General features: G+C 42.3%; 1 protein-coding gene across 2 annotated transcripts in view; it reads left to right on the top strand.

Annotated features, from left to right (window-relative positions):
• Nucleotides 1-479: 479 nt before the first annotated feature.
• MAP2K1 (mitogen-activated protein kinase kinase 1) overlaps nt 480-15,272 on the top strand; it is a 74,866-nt gene continuing 60,073 nt past the window's right edge. Inside the window, 1 exon segment of one of the 2 annotated variants that reach the window (NM_001130752.1) lies at nt 480-838. In NM_001130752.1, coding sequence (NP_001124224.1) covers nt 759-838 — 80 coding nt within the window. In that variant the 5' untranslated portion in view covers nt 480-758. 2 annotated transcript variants of the gene reach the window in all.

The following is a 15,272-nucleotide window of genomic DNA, read 5'->3' on the forward strand; positions in this document are numbered from 1 at the left end:
GCTCCATCAATGTGACTCGGCCCTGGGGCTACAGGCACCGTAGAGGAGGAGACCGCGTGGCGACCTACCGGATCAAGCTCACCTCGACTAGCTATGGGAGCCAGGATGCACAACCTTTCCCGGTAGGTCCACCTGGGAGTCTCTAGGCGGCAGAGGGCGCTGTGGAGCCAGGGCCGGACCCCGCCCCCAGGGCCGCGCGCCGCGCCCCGTGACGTATTTCCGCGTCATCTGCCGCCGAGGCGTGCTCTCATTGGCTGTCAGAGAGGCAATTGGGGCGGAGCCAGGTGGGCGTGTGGAAAACGCAGCCTCCTGGAATTGGGGGGGCGAGGCTTCCCCTGTCCCCAGCCCTCCCCCAACTCTCCCCCGCCCTCCAGTCCGTCTCTGGGACTGCTGCGCTGAGCCGCTTGGAACGCGGCAGTGGCGGCGGCGCACTTTCCCGGGCTGTGGCTGGATCAGCGTTGTGGTGCGCGCGCCCGGGACCGGTTGACTGAGGGAGAGTGGGAGGGAATCCCGGGCTGCCGAGCTGCGCCGGCGGGGAAGCCCTTCGGTTCCCTGTGCACTGAGCAAGTGGGCCGGGGGTTCCCCCAGACCGCCACTGGCCCTTTGGCCCTGACGGGACCGCGCAGGGCGCGCCCCCCGAAGGCAGCCTTCGGGCTTGCGGCCCAGACTTGGCCCCGCGAGGCCGGCGCGGGGCAGCTCAGAGGGAGGAAGCTAGAGGGGCCGCCCTCAGAGTTGGGAGCGCCTTTCCTGGGTCCAAAATGCCCAAGAAGAAGCCGACGCCCATCCAGCTGAACCCGGCCCCGGACGGCTCCGCGGTTAACGGGACCAGCTCGGCGGAGTAAGTCTTGGGGTGGGGGGCGGGCTGGGGAGGCCCGGGCCGGGGTGCAGAAGCCAGTCGGGTGTGCGCCTCGCGCGGGGCTCTGCTCGGGTCATCACGTACGTCTCGGGCCGCCGGGCGCGAGGAACTCCCGGCCGCCGAGGTATCAGTGACTAAGCACTGATTGTGCTCCTGACTCAGACCAGTCCGTGCACCCAACGAGTAGCGATGCCCCATCCCCACCCCTTTACCGACCCTTTCAGTCATCCCTGACCTCTGGTTATTTTCCCTCTCCCTAAAAAATAAAAACTGGTTTATCGCCCGCCTGTCCCCAGCTCTTTCTCCTAGATTCTCTGGGATTCTGGTGTGTAACTGGGAGAAGGGAGCCAATGTTTTGGAAAAATTAGGATCGCATCTGCGTCTTGAGATCAACTCAGGATGTAGAATGTGGAGTTGGGACCGGCAAGCAGTCCTCACCTTCGTGCTTGACACCTGTGGGCTGGGAGTGGCTAGTCGCGGCCGCTGCCTGGCCAGCGAGGACGTGTGTACACCAACACCCCCGAGGCTTTTTACTTGTCGACTTTGGGAGCTCCCATTCCTTGGCCTTCTTCCTGGAGACTCTTGTTTTGAAGGGAGCTGCTTTTTCTTCATCTGACTTTTCATTCATTCACCAGATCTCTTCTCATAGGTGTCTCTCCTGGGCTGCTTTAATTGGCCATGAGCCCAATTTTGGACCTGAGACATCACACCATGTTCTTGGAAATCACACACAAGGTGTTCCATCTCTGCAACTTCCAGTGTTCATCACAAACCAGCAGTTTACTTCTTTAAACAGTGATGAGTCTGTTTGATGGACGTTTCTGAGTTGCCAGCTCTTTTGTATCCTAGGTAAGGGACAGGACTGTGTGAAGGAGAAAGATCTGGCGAGCTGGAGAAATAAACAGAAAAGATTAAGAGTTCTTAATCTCTTACCTGCACCCCTGGAAACTTTAGGAAACCAGCTGATGAAAGAACAGATTAGGCCTCGACCTTCTGCCCTTTGGTGATTTCTGTAACCTCTGTTTGTCTCTCTCGATGTTAATAGCCTGGGGACTTGTTGGCTTGGTGGCTCTGTCCACCCCTATAACGATCACAAGGCCAGTGGTGAACAGACCTGTGATGTGAGCTCAACCACATTCCTCAGACAAACTCCTTTCGATACTGAAGTATCTGTTTTGCATGATATTAACTTGCCCAGGTTAGTGGATAACTTTGCAAACATTGATGCACGTTTAGTGTACGGAATTTTATCCCCTAAAAATAGTCTGAAATCACCCCCACCTCCACCACCACCACCAGAGCAGGGCAGGACAGGACAAATTTTGACCACAGTGGATTCTGACTGAATGTTGTGTCCTGACCATCGTGCTCCCATTCGTTTTGGAGGAAGGTAGTGAGTGAAAGTGGGGTTTCCCAAGTGGCACTAATGGTAAAGAACCCACCTGCCAATGCAGGAGACAAGAGATGCAGGTTTGATCCTTTGGGTCGGGAAGATCCTCTGGAGGAGGGCAAGGCAGCTCACTCCAGTACTCTTGCCTGGGAATCCCATGGACAGAGGAGCCTGGTGGGCTACAGTCCATAGGGTCTCAAAGAGTCGGACACAACTGAAGCGACTAAGCCGCAGCAGCAGCAGTGAGTGGAAGTACCTGTAGTCATTCTGTTGTTGTGACCCAGTGTTCTTACAAAGTGACTGTAAGAACTCACAAGGAACTTACAAAGTTCTTACAATTGTGACTGTGTTCTTACAAAGGGGAGAGGGAAGAAAAAACGGAAAAAAACTATGCTGAAGTTGGTGGCAGATATATTTGGTGGGACTGGGAGATTCTAAACAGTGGGTAAAAGGTTGGACTCTGGAGTCAGGCTAAGTTTGTGGTTTTTTGATCTGGGTCAGGTCTCTCTAGGGCTTAGGTTTAGTTTTTTTGTTTGTGAAAATGGGTCTAATGATAGATCTGTTTAGAGTTGTGAAGACTAAATGAGCTAATAGTAGTAGCTCTTCCGTCAGTGTTGGCTGCTGGTACCTTTGTTACTGGGTAGAGAATGCTGAGGGAAGCCTGAAGGTAATTTGCAGTCGTGGTGGTAGATGAGGCGCCATAGCTTCTGGATAACCAACCCCCTTACTCAGTTTTCTGTGCCGTGTGCATCTACCTCCGTGACTCATGGCTGTGTTACAGTAGGAGGCATCTCTGTGTAGGCTGCCTGAGACAAACGGGGACTGTTCCCCTGCCCCTTGCCTTCATGGGGGAAAGCTGTACACATCTGTTAATACATCTTTCCCGTTTTTCAAGCAAAGCTGATGTATTCATGTTTCTCTCAGTAGATCAGGCCATGATTTGGCACATTTTCATAAAGTGTAAAAAGAAAAAAGTCCATTGACATTAAAGAACTCTTGGTACTAAATTGGCAAGGTTGTTTGTCTGTGACTCCCTGGCACTTGGGACTGCTCTCTAATGGAGCACTTACCCCATTCAGACAAAGTTATGTTATATGGGACCTGGATTCTATGCAGCTTCTGGGGGTCCTTGAAGAAAAAGACTGCAAAAATATTTCTTTTGCAAGTTTGCAAAAATATATGAGTATATTGCAAGGGTGCTGAATGTTAGAGTGAAATAAGTTGGAAACAAGATCATGTCATTTCCCTGTTTAAAATGTTTTCTCTGGGAATTCCCTAGTGGTCCAGCGATTAGGACTTCCTGTTTCCACTGCTGAGGGCCTGGGTTCAATCCCTTGTCAGGGAACTAAGATCCCACAAACTTCACAACTCAGCACCGCTCCCCACACCCAAAAAAAGTTTTCATAGTTTCATTGCAGTTAGAATAAAATAAAATTGAAATTCTTTATATTGGGCTGTACGTCTGCTGTATCCCCCCTTCCCCGCCCCATCTCTTTAACCACACTTCCTGCTGCTCCTTTCTTCCGTTACGCTGGTCTTCTTTCACTTCCTCCATGGGATGGTCCATGCTCCCTCCAGACCCTCGCACATGCTGTTCCGTTGGCCTGACATGAATCCTCCCTTTCTCTTCCCAAGCTGCGAAGGAAGCAGTCTTCACCTCTCTGAGTAACTGTCATTTCCTCAGAGATGTTCACAGACCACCTAATCTAAAGTGGGTCCCTCTTTCTCATGTCACCTGACTTTTTTAATGGCACTCATTCACTGTCCATAATCTTTTACTGGGGTATTTTAATATTTCTGTCTTCTGTACACCTTATAACCTGTAAGATCGGATCGCCCTTTTTTTATTTGCTGTTCAATAAGTAGTGCCTGGAATAGTACCTGGAAAGTAATCAGTGCACAAATGTTTGTGGAGAAAATTAGGGAAATTTCTAATATTTGCATAGTCTGTTTATCAAGTCTTTTAATAGCTTTTCTTTTTTTTTTGGTTATTTCTCCCTTTATTTTCATTCCCTCCTCCCCACTTCTCTCTCCCAAGACACCATCTCACCTACTCTGGATATTTAATATATGGTCCTATAATTCTACCTATTCGTTGGGTATATGTGTACTTTTGGGAGGGAGATAGTGTTGTTTTGTGTGCTTAGGGTGCTGTATACTGTTGTGCTATTATTCAGCCTTGAAGGAAATCCTGCCATTTGCAACACCATGGATGGACCTGGAGGACAGAATGCTAAATGAAATAAGCTAGACACAGAAAGAAAAATATTGCATGATCTCAGATTTTATATAGAATCTAAAAAAAAGGAATACATGAAAGCATAGAGTAGATAGGTGGTTACCCGGGGTGGGGAGGTGGGGAAAATGGGAGGATATTTGTCAAAGGATACAAAGTTGTAGTTAATAGGGTGAATACATCTAGAGATCTAATGCTTAGTGTGATGACTATAGTTAATAATACCGTGTTGAATACTGGACATTTGCTGGGAGAGTAGATTTCAGGTGCTCTTGCCACACACACACCCCACATGGTAAATGTGTGAGGAGATGTGTATATTAATTAGCTTGACTGAAATAATCATTTCACTATGTGTATATAGTGAATCATCATGTTGTACACTTTAAATATTTTCATTTTTTATTGAAAATCCTATTGTGCTATAAATCTGCATCAGTTGGGATAGACTAGAAAATCTCAGTAGTTTAACATGCTTTCAGGTTAATGGGAGACTCTTTGATTGGATTCCAATCAGGGCCTCCGGCTGACTGAGGCACCATGTCTGAAATACGCTTAATGAGAAGGGAGTCTTGAGAACCACATGCTGGCTTTTAAAGTTTCTGCCTAGAAGTGGCACTTTTGCTCCCGTTTTTGTAAAGCAAATCACATGGCCATGGTGACCTTCACAGGGGACAGGGGCCTTCTTGGAAGGAAAAGAAGCAGCAGTATTTGAACGGAAGCAATGACCACCCTTAACTTTTATTTCAGGTTTTTCTTTTTCAAACAAGTGCCGTATTTCTGAGCCCTGTTCATAGTGTTAGACGTGTATCTAGTTAATTGTTTCCTTGGTTGCAGAGCAGTCTATCATGTGCATGTACCACATTTTACTTATCATTCCCCTAGAATAAGAAGACAGTTTTGTCGTTTCTAACCCCTTGCTGCTTCAAACAGTGAAGCCATCACTGTCCTTAAATCTGCACCTCCTTTTGGACTCTTAGAAGAGTTCCCTGTGGAATGTACTCAGAAATGGGATTGCTGAGTGTGAGGGTACTTTGCCTCTCCTTCCATGATAAGGCATTCGCTTACTCTTTCTTTGTGCTTTATTTTTTTTTTCTGTTTCCTTTTTATTTTTGAAATTGTGAAAGTACAAAAACACACAGGAGACTTGGAAAATGCAGAACAAGTTATATATAGTTCCACTATATATTACAGTTGTTTTTTTAAGTAGATAAATTAAGATTTTTAGTTGGGAGTTTCAATATCAAACTCTCAAAAATTAATAGAATGAATATACAGAAAAGTAGAAGGATAAAGTGGATCTGGAAGGCACCATGAACCAATTCAGCCTAATTAAAATTCATAAAGTTCACGTTAACAGTAGGATACAAAATCTGTTCAAGTTCCCATAGACTGTAAACTAGGAGACATTGAAACATATCCAGGGACATAAAACAAGGTGCAAAAATTTCATGGTCTAGGGGAATTGAAATCATATAGAGTCTATTCTTTCTTTGTGTTTTAAAGAGTACTTTTAACCCTCCCAAGGAGAAGCTGGAGCGCTGAGTAGAGTTCGAAGTTGCAATGCAGGGTGCTCCCCAAGACTTCACTTTTTCTTTTACCTTAGGCAAGTCTTTTGTACTTTCTGACTTTTAGTTTCCTTATCTGCAGAGTGAGGATGAGAGTGGTTTATAAAATCTCTGTGTTAGTGGCCGACGAGGCACTGCCTGATCAGGTTCTTAGTTTTCCCCATCGTCCCCTTCACTCTTGGCTCCAGCCATGCTGCTCCCTTTGCTGTTCCACAGTGTTGGTTGGCTGCATTCCAGTCTCAGAACTTTTGCTGTTCTCTCTACCTGGAATTCTCTTCTGCCCAATACCCACATGACTTGCTCCCTTACTTCCTTTGGAGCTCTGCTCAAATGTTTCTTCACACAGGCCGTCTTGGATCACTCTATTTGTAGCACTCCCTGTCATGCTTGACTCCCTTATTTGCCCTATTTTTCTTTGCAGCACTTACCGCTAATCAGTGTTGCATTGTCTATAAATATTTATCTCCACCTCCCCCTGCCCTAAAATGTATGCTTCTTGAAGGTGGGGGGTTGGTTTGTTCCTTGGTCAGTGAGTAGATCAGTGTCTGGCCCATAGCAGATACTCAGTAGATATCTGTTGACTACATGATTGAATCGTTCCTACCTTGAAGGAGTATCGTGAAGATTAAACAAGATAACACATACGGAAATGCTTTGAAGACCACAAGGTGCTGAATAAACAAGGCACATTGCTTGGCCTTGGTGGCATCCACAGCTTTTTGATTTGCATCAGCACTTTCTGCAGGTTTGTGGGAACACACATCTGTTAGTGTGAAAGCCCTTAAGGAAGGGGGCAGAGAGATTGAAATGGGTTGTTGTGCTTTTGGGGGTTCTCTTACGGCCTTAGGCGCTTCCCTGATGGCTCAGTTGGTAAAGAATCCGCCTGCAATGCAGGAGATCCTGGTTGGATTCCTGGGTCAGGAAGATCCGCTGGAGAAGGGATAGGCTACCCGCTCCAGTATTCTGGGGCTTCCCTTGTGGCTCAGCTGGTAAAGAATCCACCTGCAATGTGGGAGATCTGGGTTCGATCCCTGGGTTGAGAAGATCCCATGGAGAAGGGAATGGCTACCCACTCCAGTATGGGCTTCCCTTGTGGCTCAGCTGGTAAAGAACCTGCCTTCAATGCGTGGGTTGGGAATATCCCCTGGAGAAGGGAAAGGGTGCCCTCTCTGGTATTCTGGCCTGGAGAATTCCATGGACTGTATAGTCCATGGGGTCGCAAAGAGTTTGACACGACTGAGTGTCTTTCACTTACGACCTTACCTGGGATGTGCATTACGATAACTAGAAGCTTTTGAAGTGGTTTTAACTGACTTTGTAGTTCTGTATTTAGGTGCTTCTACTGGTTTGTTACAGCAATAACTAGTACTGGTGCAGTCTTTTGAGAACAGCTTCAGGTAAAAAGTAGGGGCAGCTGAACCTTGTGTCCTTGGGAAGAATGTCTCTGCTGTTGCACCAGATATAGAAAGAGCAAAAGGTTCATAAAGATGGCTTAGTCTGGGGCAGGGAGATGTGTAAGGTCCTTGTTTGAACATAAGCATGTACAGCATTCTACTTTCACTTATTTATGCATCTTTTGAAAACAGGGAGAGAATACTTCAGCAGAGCTTCCCATCTCTAGCTTGATTTTTCTCTGGCTGATCCCTTTATTGTCCTTCCATAGCCCCTGCTTTTTACCTCTGTCTGGTCTTGCTCACATGGTTTCCTTTGTCTGGAATGCCCTCCTCCACTTTCCTGTGTGATTTTATTTTTGTCTTGTATTTGCCACCACACTTTAGGTGAGGGGAGGACCTATCACTATGAGCAAAGGAACCATGACTATCGTGTGTACTGATATTTCCCTCACATCTAGTCCAGGGCCTGGAATGAAAGAATGCTCCCATCTTTCAAGACCTAGAATAGAGTTCATCTCCCATGTAGCCTTTTCTGAGTAACTCCATGCTATTCTAGGACCCGAGTTTGAGACTTAGTTATGCTACTTCTATATTGCTGATCTTTGGCATGTCGTTTATTTATTAAAAAAAATTTTTTTTGTATGTTATTTAACTTCACTGAGTCTTAGTTTCCCTCATTAGTAAAGTAAGGATGATAATATAACAAACCTGTGAGGGAAGGAGGGCAGGTGAGCATCATCCAAAATAACGTTATAAAAGTATTTTATGATTGTTGGAAGCTGTCTACATGGGAAGTGTAATTAGTGGTGCTGGCTTTGGTTTCTTCCTTCTCAGTTGACTGTTACCTTTTTTTCTTAATACCAAATTGCAAATGTTGATACATCATGTTAATTTATACATTTTATATGCTGCCTGTTCTTTGAAGTCTTACCCAAACCTGCATCTAATCAAGCCTTGAGATCTGACTTTCTGTTTACAGCATATACAGGGACAGAGAAGCAAGTGAAATGACACCAGGAGGAAACAGACAAATTCAGGATGTGGAATATTCTCTAAGACAACCGACCCGGTCCCTTTAGTCAATGTCATGCGGGAAAAGTAAGGGAGGGTGCTGTTTGAGAATAAGAGACTAAGGAGACATGCCAGTCAAATGTAATGAACCTTGGTTGGGTACTGAATCAAAAAATGTAATAGCTGTAAAAATGATTTCTTGGAACAACTAGGGAAATTTAGAGAATTATGATTAATTTTTTAGATGTAATAATGGTATGATTATGTAGGAGACTGTTGTTGTTCATAGTTGATGAGTGAAACTTTGAAATGGTTCAGGAAAAAAAATCACACTCACATAGTAGATAAAGCAAATGGGGCAAAATTGTTCACAGTTGTTTAGTTGGTTAGTGTATGAGTTTGACTCTTCCCTTCTTTCCATATTTCTTATGTTTGAAAAAATTAATAATAAATTTTTAAAAAGTACCCAGATATTAAAATTCATCCTAAATCTTACGTCCTTTTTAACATTAACTTACATTTTCTTTCTCCCCCTTTGTACTCTGGCCTGTGTGTTTGTGTGTGCGCTTCGTCACTCAGTCGTGTCCTAATCTTTTAGGCCTCATGGATTGTAGCCTGTCAGGCTTCTCTGTCCATGGGGTTTTTTCCAGGCAAGAATAGTGAAGTGGTTTGCTATTTCCTCCTCCAGGGGGGTCTTCCCTGACCCAGGGATCAAACCCGAGTATCCTGCATCTGCTGCATTGCAGATGAATTCCTTACCATTGTACTATCTGGCCTGTATTGTATAATAAACATCACATTAAATTCTGTATCATTTTGAAGTCATATGCTTTCTTTTTCACTAAATGTTCCTTGTGTCTTTTTTTCCTCCATTAATTTGATTACTTGGGACCATGCCTTTTTGGACCCCTGGGTCTACATCACTCCATTCGCTTAGTATAGTAAATCATTATTGGTAAATTGGACAAAACCAAAATAACGTTAAACAAACTAACCAACAACAACAAAAAACTCTTCCATGCAAGCTTCCATTGGTATGAATTGGTAATTGTTTCTACCACATCCATAGGAAGCACAGGTCAAGCAATGGAGAATCTTTCCAACATGTTGAAAAAACCTGGAGAACCCACAGACTGGGAAGAAGATGAGGTAAGCTTGAGAAGAAAGCTTAGAGTCTCAGTTTTGTTTCTCTTAGTCCTTTCTTGAAGCTGCCAGTTTTGAAAAAATCATCCTAGTCTCTTTCTGCCACTTGATTATATTTTTACTTTGTGTCCTGTCCTGTCTCTTTTGTCTGAAAACCCACAAGAGCTGTTTGAAGGCTCACATACCTGTTTGCTAAATTAACAACCTTCAGAATGAATTGCGTTTTTTTGTTTTTAAAAGAGCAGGTGTTCTCTGAATCCTGGTGCAGGGCCTACTGCTAAAAATGCTGATCCTAAAAAAAATAAAAATAAAAATGCTGATCCTGCCTCTGATTTCTTGGGGGAGCCCCCAGGGGTATCCTGCTTTGATGTCAGCAAGGGAGTCAGATAAGAAGATGTTGCATGGGGGTTGAAGAAAAATCAAATAGAGTGATTTCTTCCCCCTGAACCCAACTCTTTTTTGAATATTTGCTTGCTTATGTACAACTTTAAAAGAAAATTGAATATATCAGTACCTTTTTAAGGAAAGAACCTGCAGACATTAAATTTTCCAGTTTAACTTTTGGTTATTCCATTATATACATACATAGATAACTGTAATCAGTTGATGGGTTCCCCTCCTACCCCATTTTTACTCACAGACATAATTCTCATGCTTGTCATTTATTTTTGGCTAAAGAGTAGAATTTGATAGGACCTGGCTTCACAAGTGACACTTGTTGATTATTTATATGGCTTCCAAAGTTTTATTATTTACTGATACTCTTATAAGTATTTTGAACTAATTTGTTTTGTTCTTTTAAACTAATTCATACACAAATCGGAGGCAGTGAACCACGTTACCCATTTAGTTATGTATTACTGAGTGTGTTCCATAAAAAGACAGAACCAATTTACAGTGTATATTTCAACTAGTTCCTCAAGCTTTAGGAAGTTGGGTTTTTTTTTTTTTTTTTTGAAATTTAATGATTTTTTTTTTTGATAGTTCAATAGGGCTCCCTCTCAGTCTGCTTTGCTTTGTTTGTCAGGCTGTATTTTTGAAATGGGATTATTTTCAGTCTAAACTAATATTTAATGAATGCATTTTGAATGCATGGATTCTGCTGGATGGTGTAGATAGGTGAGTAAGATTCTTTTTGCCTCCAAGGATCTTAAAATCTCATGTATGGAGAGGTTGCAAGTTCACAAGAAGGAGGAAACAGATGGGTAGAGTAAGAAAAGTGCCCCAAGAGAAAGAGGTACAAAGAAAGTACTGTCGATGCTCATTGAGAGCAGGAAGAATGCACATCCAGTGGGGAAGATTAGGAGGGCCTTCACAGAGGAGATGACATTTGAGCTGGGTCTTGAAGGATGGCTAGGATTTCCATGGGAATGGGGGAGGGAGGGGGCCTGGCAGGAAGAGAGCTCAGGATGAGCAGCTTCACATAAGTGGGAAAGCTTGGGATGTGTAGAGGAGCCGGCAGCGAGCTCAGTGTGCTGGATGCATAGCTGCAGGTCGCAGGAGATGAAGCTGGAGAGGTAGGTGGGAAGGCTTTGTGGCACAAACTGAACACTTTGAAAAGTTTCGTGCAAGCTTTTTTCTTCTCGGACCATTTTTTAATAGATATGTCTAACAGTTTTGTTGTGCTTTGTTTTATTTATTTATTGTTAGTTTGTGTCTTTTATTAGCCAGTAGACATTACTTGTCTTTTGGTTTGTTGAAGCGATAGGTCAGTGTGCTTCGTATTTTTTCAGTTTTATAAATTATGTGGCTACTACATCATCCCACTGTGATGTTTCCCTTTTATATTGTATTAGGAAAAAATACGTATATTTTTTATTTTCCAAAGCATGTCTTTTGTATGGTACAACCTACTTTTCTTTTGTATTCATACATGTAGCATTATTTCATAACTAGCAGGAGTATGTGGCTTCATTTTCTTCTAGCCTTTTCTCTCCCTTATATGGTCCCATCTGGAATTAATGTGTTTGGGGTGAGGTATGGGTCTATGTTAATTTTTCTACACAATGAGGTCTAATATCTTCATGGAGTTTATTAAATAGGATTTTTATCTCTTGTATTTTCAGGTTTATTTTATGTGGTCTTTATGGTATTTTTAAAATCTATTTCTAAAATTTCTTTTTAGCTCTTACATACTTTTGAGTCTTTTTTTGTTTTCTTAAATTGGGTAGGGTTAAAGATAACTTTAAAAATTGCCATGGTGTATATTTCCATTTATTAGTGTCTCCCCCTCTCTTTCTATTATGGTGTTATAGTTTCTTTTGAATAATTCTCTTGTGTCCTGAGTTCATATTTCAAATACCTAACATTTTGATGCTGTTGTGATGGAACATTTTTTAATTTGTGTATTCCATCTTGACTGTGATTTGATTTGTATGAATTGTTTACATCCTGAAGCTTTGTTAAATTCATTTATTATATCTAGTAACTTTTGATTGAATATCAGTATTTCTAGATTTATTAGTGTCATCTGCAAAACGTAACTCAATTCTTCCCTCTCAACACCATTTCTATTTTATAGCCATCTCAACTTGCTTTGCTCTCAATAGCAGTTCTTGTGTCCCAGGGGAACATTTGAAACTAATGAGGCTTCCCAGGAACCTTCGGGGCTAGGGGCTTTTCTGCTCTTTCCAAAGAGTTGTGAAAATAGGAAGCAGCTGTCCAGCTTTATAGAAGCAGCGCTTGTTAGGGCTGGCAGGGTCCTTACAGATCCTCTAGCCCTGTGCCTCCTTTTGCAGTATAAGGAAACCAGACCTAGAGAGGGGAAGGAACTTGCTGGGACTTCACACAGCTGGAGTTAAAGAAGGTACCTGAAATTTTATCCCAACTCAGATATATTTTCATTTGGTATGCTTACTTGGTCTGAAAAATTTCTAAGTTTACCCAAAACTGAATTTTGGTAATTTTACCCAGTCTTCTTAAAAATTTTTATAAACCTCTTTTTAGGTAATAATCTGAAACTCTGGAAAAGGATATCTCTCAATATCACCGCTCACCTAAGGTGTTTGAGGAAAAAGGGAATGAGGAAATGGAGGGAGGAAAGGCTATTTTATTTTTGTCCAGGATCCTTAGTAGGAGGGCCTATTTTTAAGCTTCATAATGTCAGTTTTTAAAGCAGTGGTTTTCAGAATAACCACAGACAGAAGTCCCTGTGAAATGAATGCCTTCCTAGAATTGACCTATTTTGAGTTTAAACTGTTACCCAAGAAAGGTTCAGAATTTCAGATGCTCTTAAGCACATTTACTTTTCAGACAAAGTAGAACAACTGAGTTGAGTGAATGATCTGCATAGGTTCCAGAGTCTGGTTAAATCTTGAAATTTGGGGAGTTGTAAGGAGAAGACATGACTAATCAATCGCATTGTTGTACTTACATGTTGACTGGATCCAGGTTCATTATGTTTCTTTATTGAGTTAGAACTTTAATTTTCAGGTTATTGTTTTTTTAAATTAGATTAGACCCTCACCACATTTGAGAGTTCCGAGTTGAAATTATTTGCCCTATTTGATTTCATATCTTCCTTCAGTAAATAATCCTTCAAGGATGTCCTTGTTGGGGAGGCCTCAGAAGTTAGCAGGATTTCTAAGCTAACTATAAACCTTTTGTCTAATGGCTTACTCAAATTCAGATTGAAACCCTACCAAAGTGCTAGCCTGTATTTCAGCTCCTCTGTCTCTTTCCCTCTCTCTCTGAGTCTATGGGATGCTAGAAAAACAAGAAGAGGGTAGTTTAACATTCCAGTAATTATTAACAGTGGAAAATACATCCTGCTTATCGTAGGCATCCATTTGTGTCCACTGATAAAACTTGGACATTGGAGCCACAGAAGAGTTCTATTCACCAAAAGAAGCACCAGTGGAACATTGGACCAGGCTCATAACACATTATATTAGTTTAGATAGAGAGTGCAACACTTATATTCTTTTACTGGAACACTTCTAAAATATAGTCTTTTTTTTGTTTGTTTGCCTTATTTTATTTTGGTTACTAAATTAGTGCAAGGTTAGCCATACATGCAGCTTGTAAAAAGGCAGTCCTGAAGCATTTACAAATAAAAAAGAAGTTATAAAATATTTATTAGGGGAAGTCAAGGGGAGAGTTAGCGAGGAAAGTACCAGAAAACCACCAACAGGTGTTTTGGTTGCACTGAACAAAGTTTCAGTTTGATGGGCAATCGGGGGGAAGGGTTTTGTGAATTCCTGAAATGTGAGGTGGCATGCGAGGTGGAGGGGACACAGGGTAAGCGGAAATCAGCGGTTCCAGAGACACAGAAGGCTTGGGTTACTGGAGGCTCACCCCTTGCTGAGGATCCGTAACAATTCCTGAGCAAGTGGCTTTCTTGAAAAACAAGAGCTGCATCTGTAGGGCCCAGGTACAAGTAATCAAGTATGGGTCCTAGATCAGGAAAGGCAAAAGATAGGATAAAGGCAAAAGACATAAAACTTTATCCCTGAAGGACATCATAACTGAAAAAATAACTACCACTGATTGAGGAACTTCCTGATCTGTTTCATCCATTATCTTAAACTTGCACTAAAACTCTGCAAGAAAGGTCATAATATTCTGTTATACAGATAAGGAAAATGAAGTTCAGGAATTTGCATGTTTGCCTAACTAGTTAATGGTGGAGCTAAGTTTGGAACCCAGGTCTGTCTTGCTCTAACACTCAAGCTCTTCCCACATAGCCCTCCAAAGATCACATAAAATACTAGAGGTCATCTTCCAGCTACTCTTGCCAGAACTGTAGCCACTAGCCATATGTAACTATTTAAATGTTAATGAGTTAAAAGTTAAGAATTGGTTCCTAATTTATACTAGCCACACAGAGGACACAGTGCCACATGTGGCTAGTGGTTACTGTACTGGGCAGCACAGATTACATTTTCATTGTTGCAGAAAATCTGTTAGTATCTAGCAGTTATCCAATTTAACTCTTATTTATTTTTGCCCCTTTATTTTGCAAAGGAAAAAATGAAGGACAAAGGTACTAACTTGTTCAGTGTCTCCAGGCCTTTGGGCTGGTTGCCTGGTAGCTTTTCTTATGTTCCACCCCCTTCCTTAAAAAAAATTAGCAGAATAGAGATGTGCAAAAGCAGTGACTCCTACTCTCTCAGCTTTGCCTGGCCTTCAAACTAGATTCTTCCTCCTGAAGTACAGTCCTGAGTTTCCATGAGTTCAAAGAACATTTCGTGGTTAATTTCCCCCAGGGAAATGAAAGATGTTTTTTGGAAAGGAATTCCATGCTAAATGTATGAAATAGCACTTTGATTCCTTCTGGTTCTTTCTCTGCTTTCCTACTAAGCACTTCGTAATTGAACTTGCAGCTGCCAACCATTTGTCTTCCAAATAAGGCCAGCTTCAAAACAGTTCAAATGACAGAGGTATATATACTTTGAATGCCAGCAGCTGCTTGTTATTTGCTGTTTATTCCAATGGCATTTGTGTTAGGGTCAAATAGATTTAGATTATGCCCAGAATTACAACAACAGATTTCTAACTTGTGTGTTTAGAAGATTAAGATGTATTAACATTCATTTAACTGATACTTAGTACATACCTAATATGTATCAGGTACTTGGCTGAGAGATGGACAAAAAGAAAGTTTGCTGAAAATTAGAAAAGATGCCAGTGTTATGGCCAAGTTGAATGTGTTTTAGATTTTCTGATTTTTATT

This window comes from Bos taurus, chromosome 10 (genome assembly GCF_002263795.3).
Source record: "Bos taurus isolate L1 Dominette 01449 registration number 42190680 breed Hereford chromosome 10, ARS-UCD2.0, whole genome shotgun sequence".
Classification (NCBI taxonomy): Eukaryota; Metazoa; Chordata; class Mammalia; order Artiodactyla; family Bovidae; genus Bos; species Bos taurus.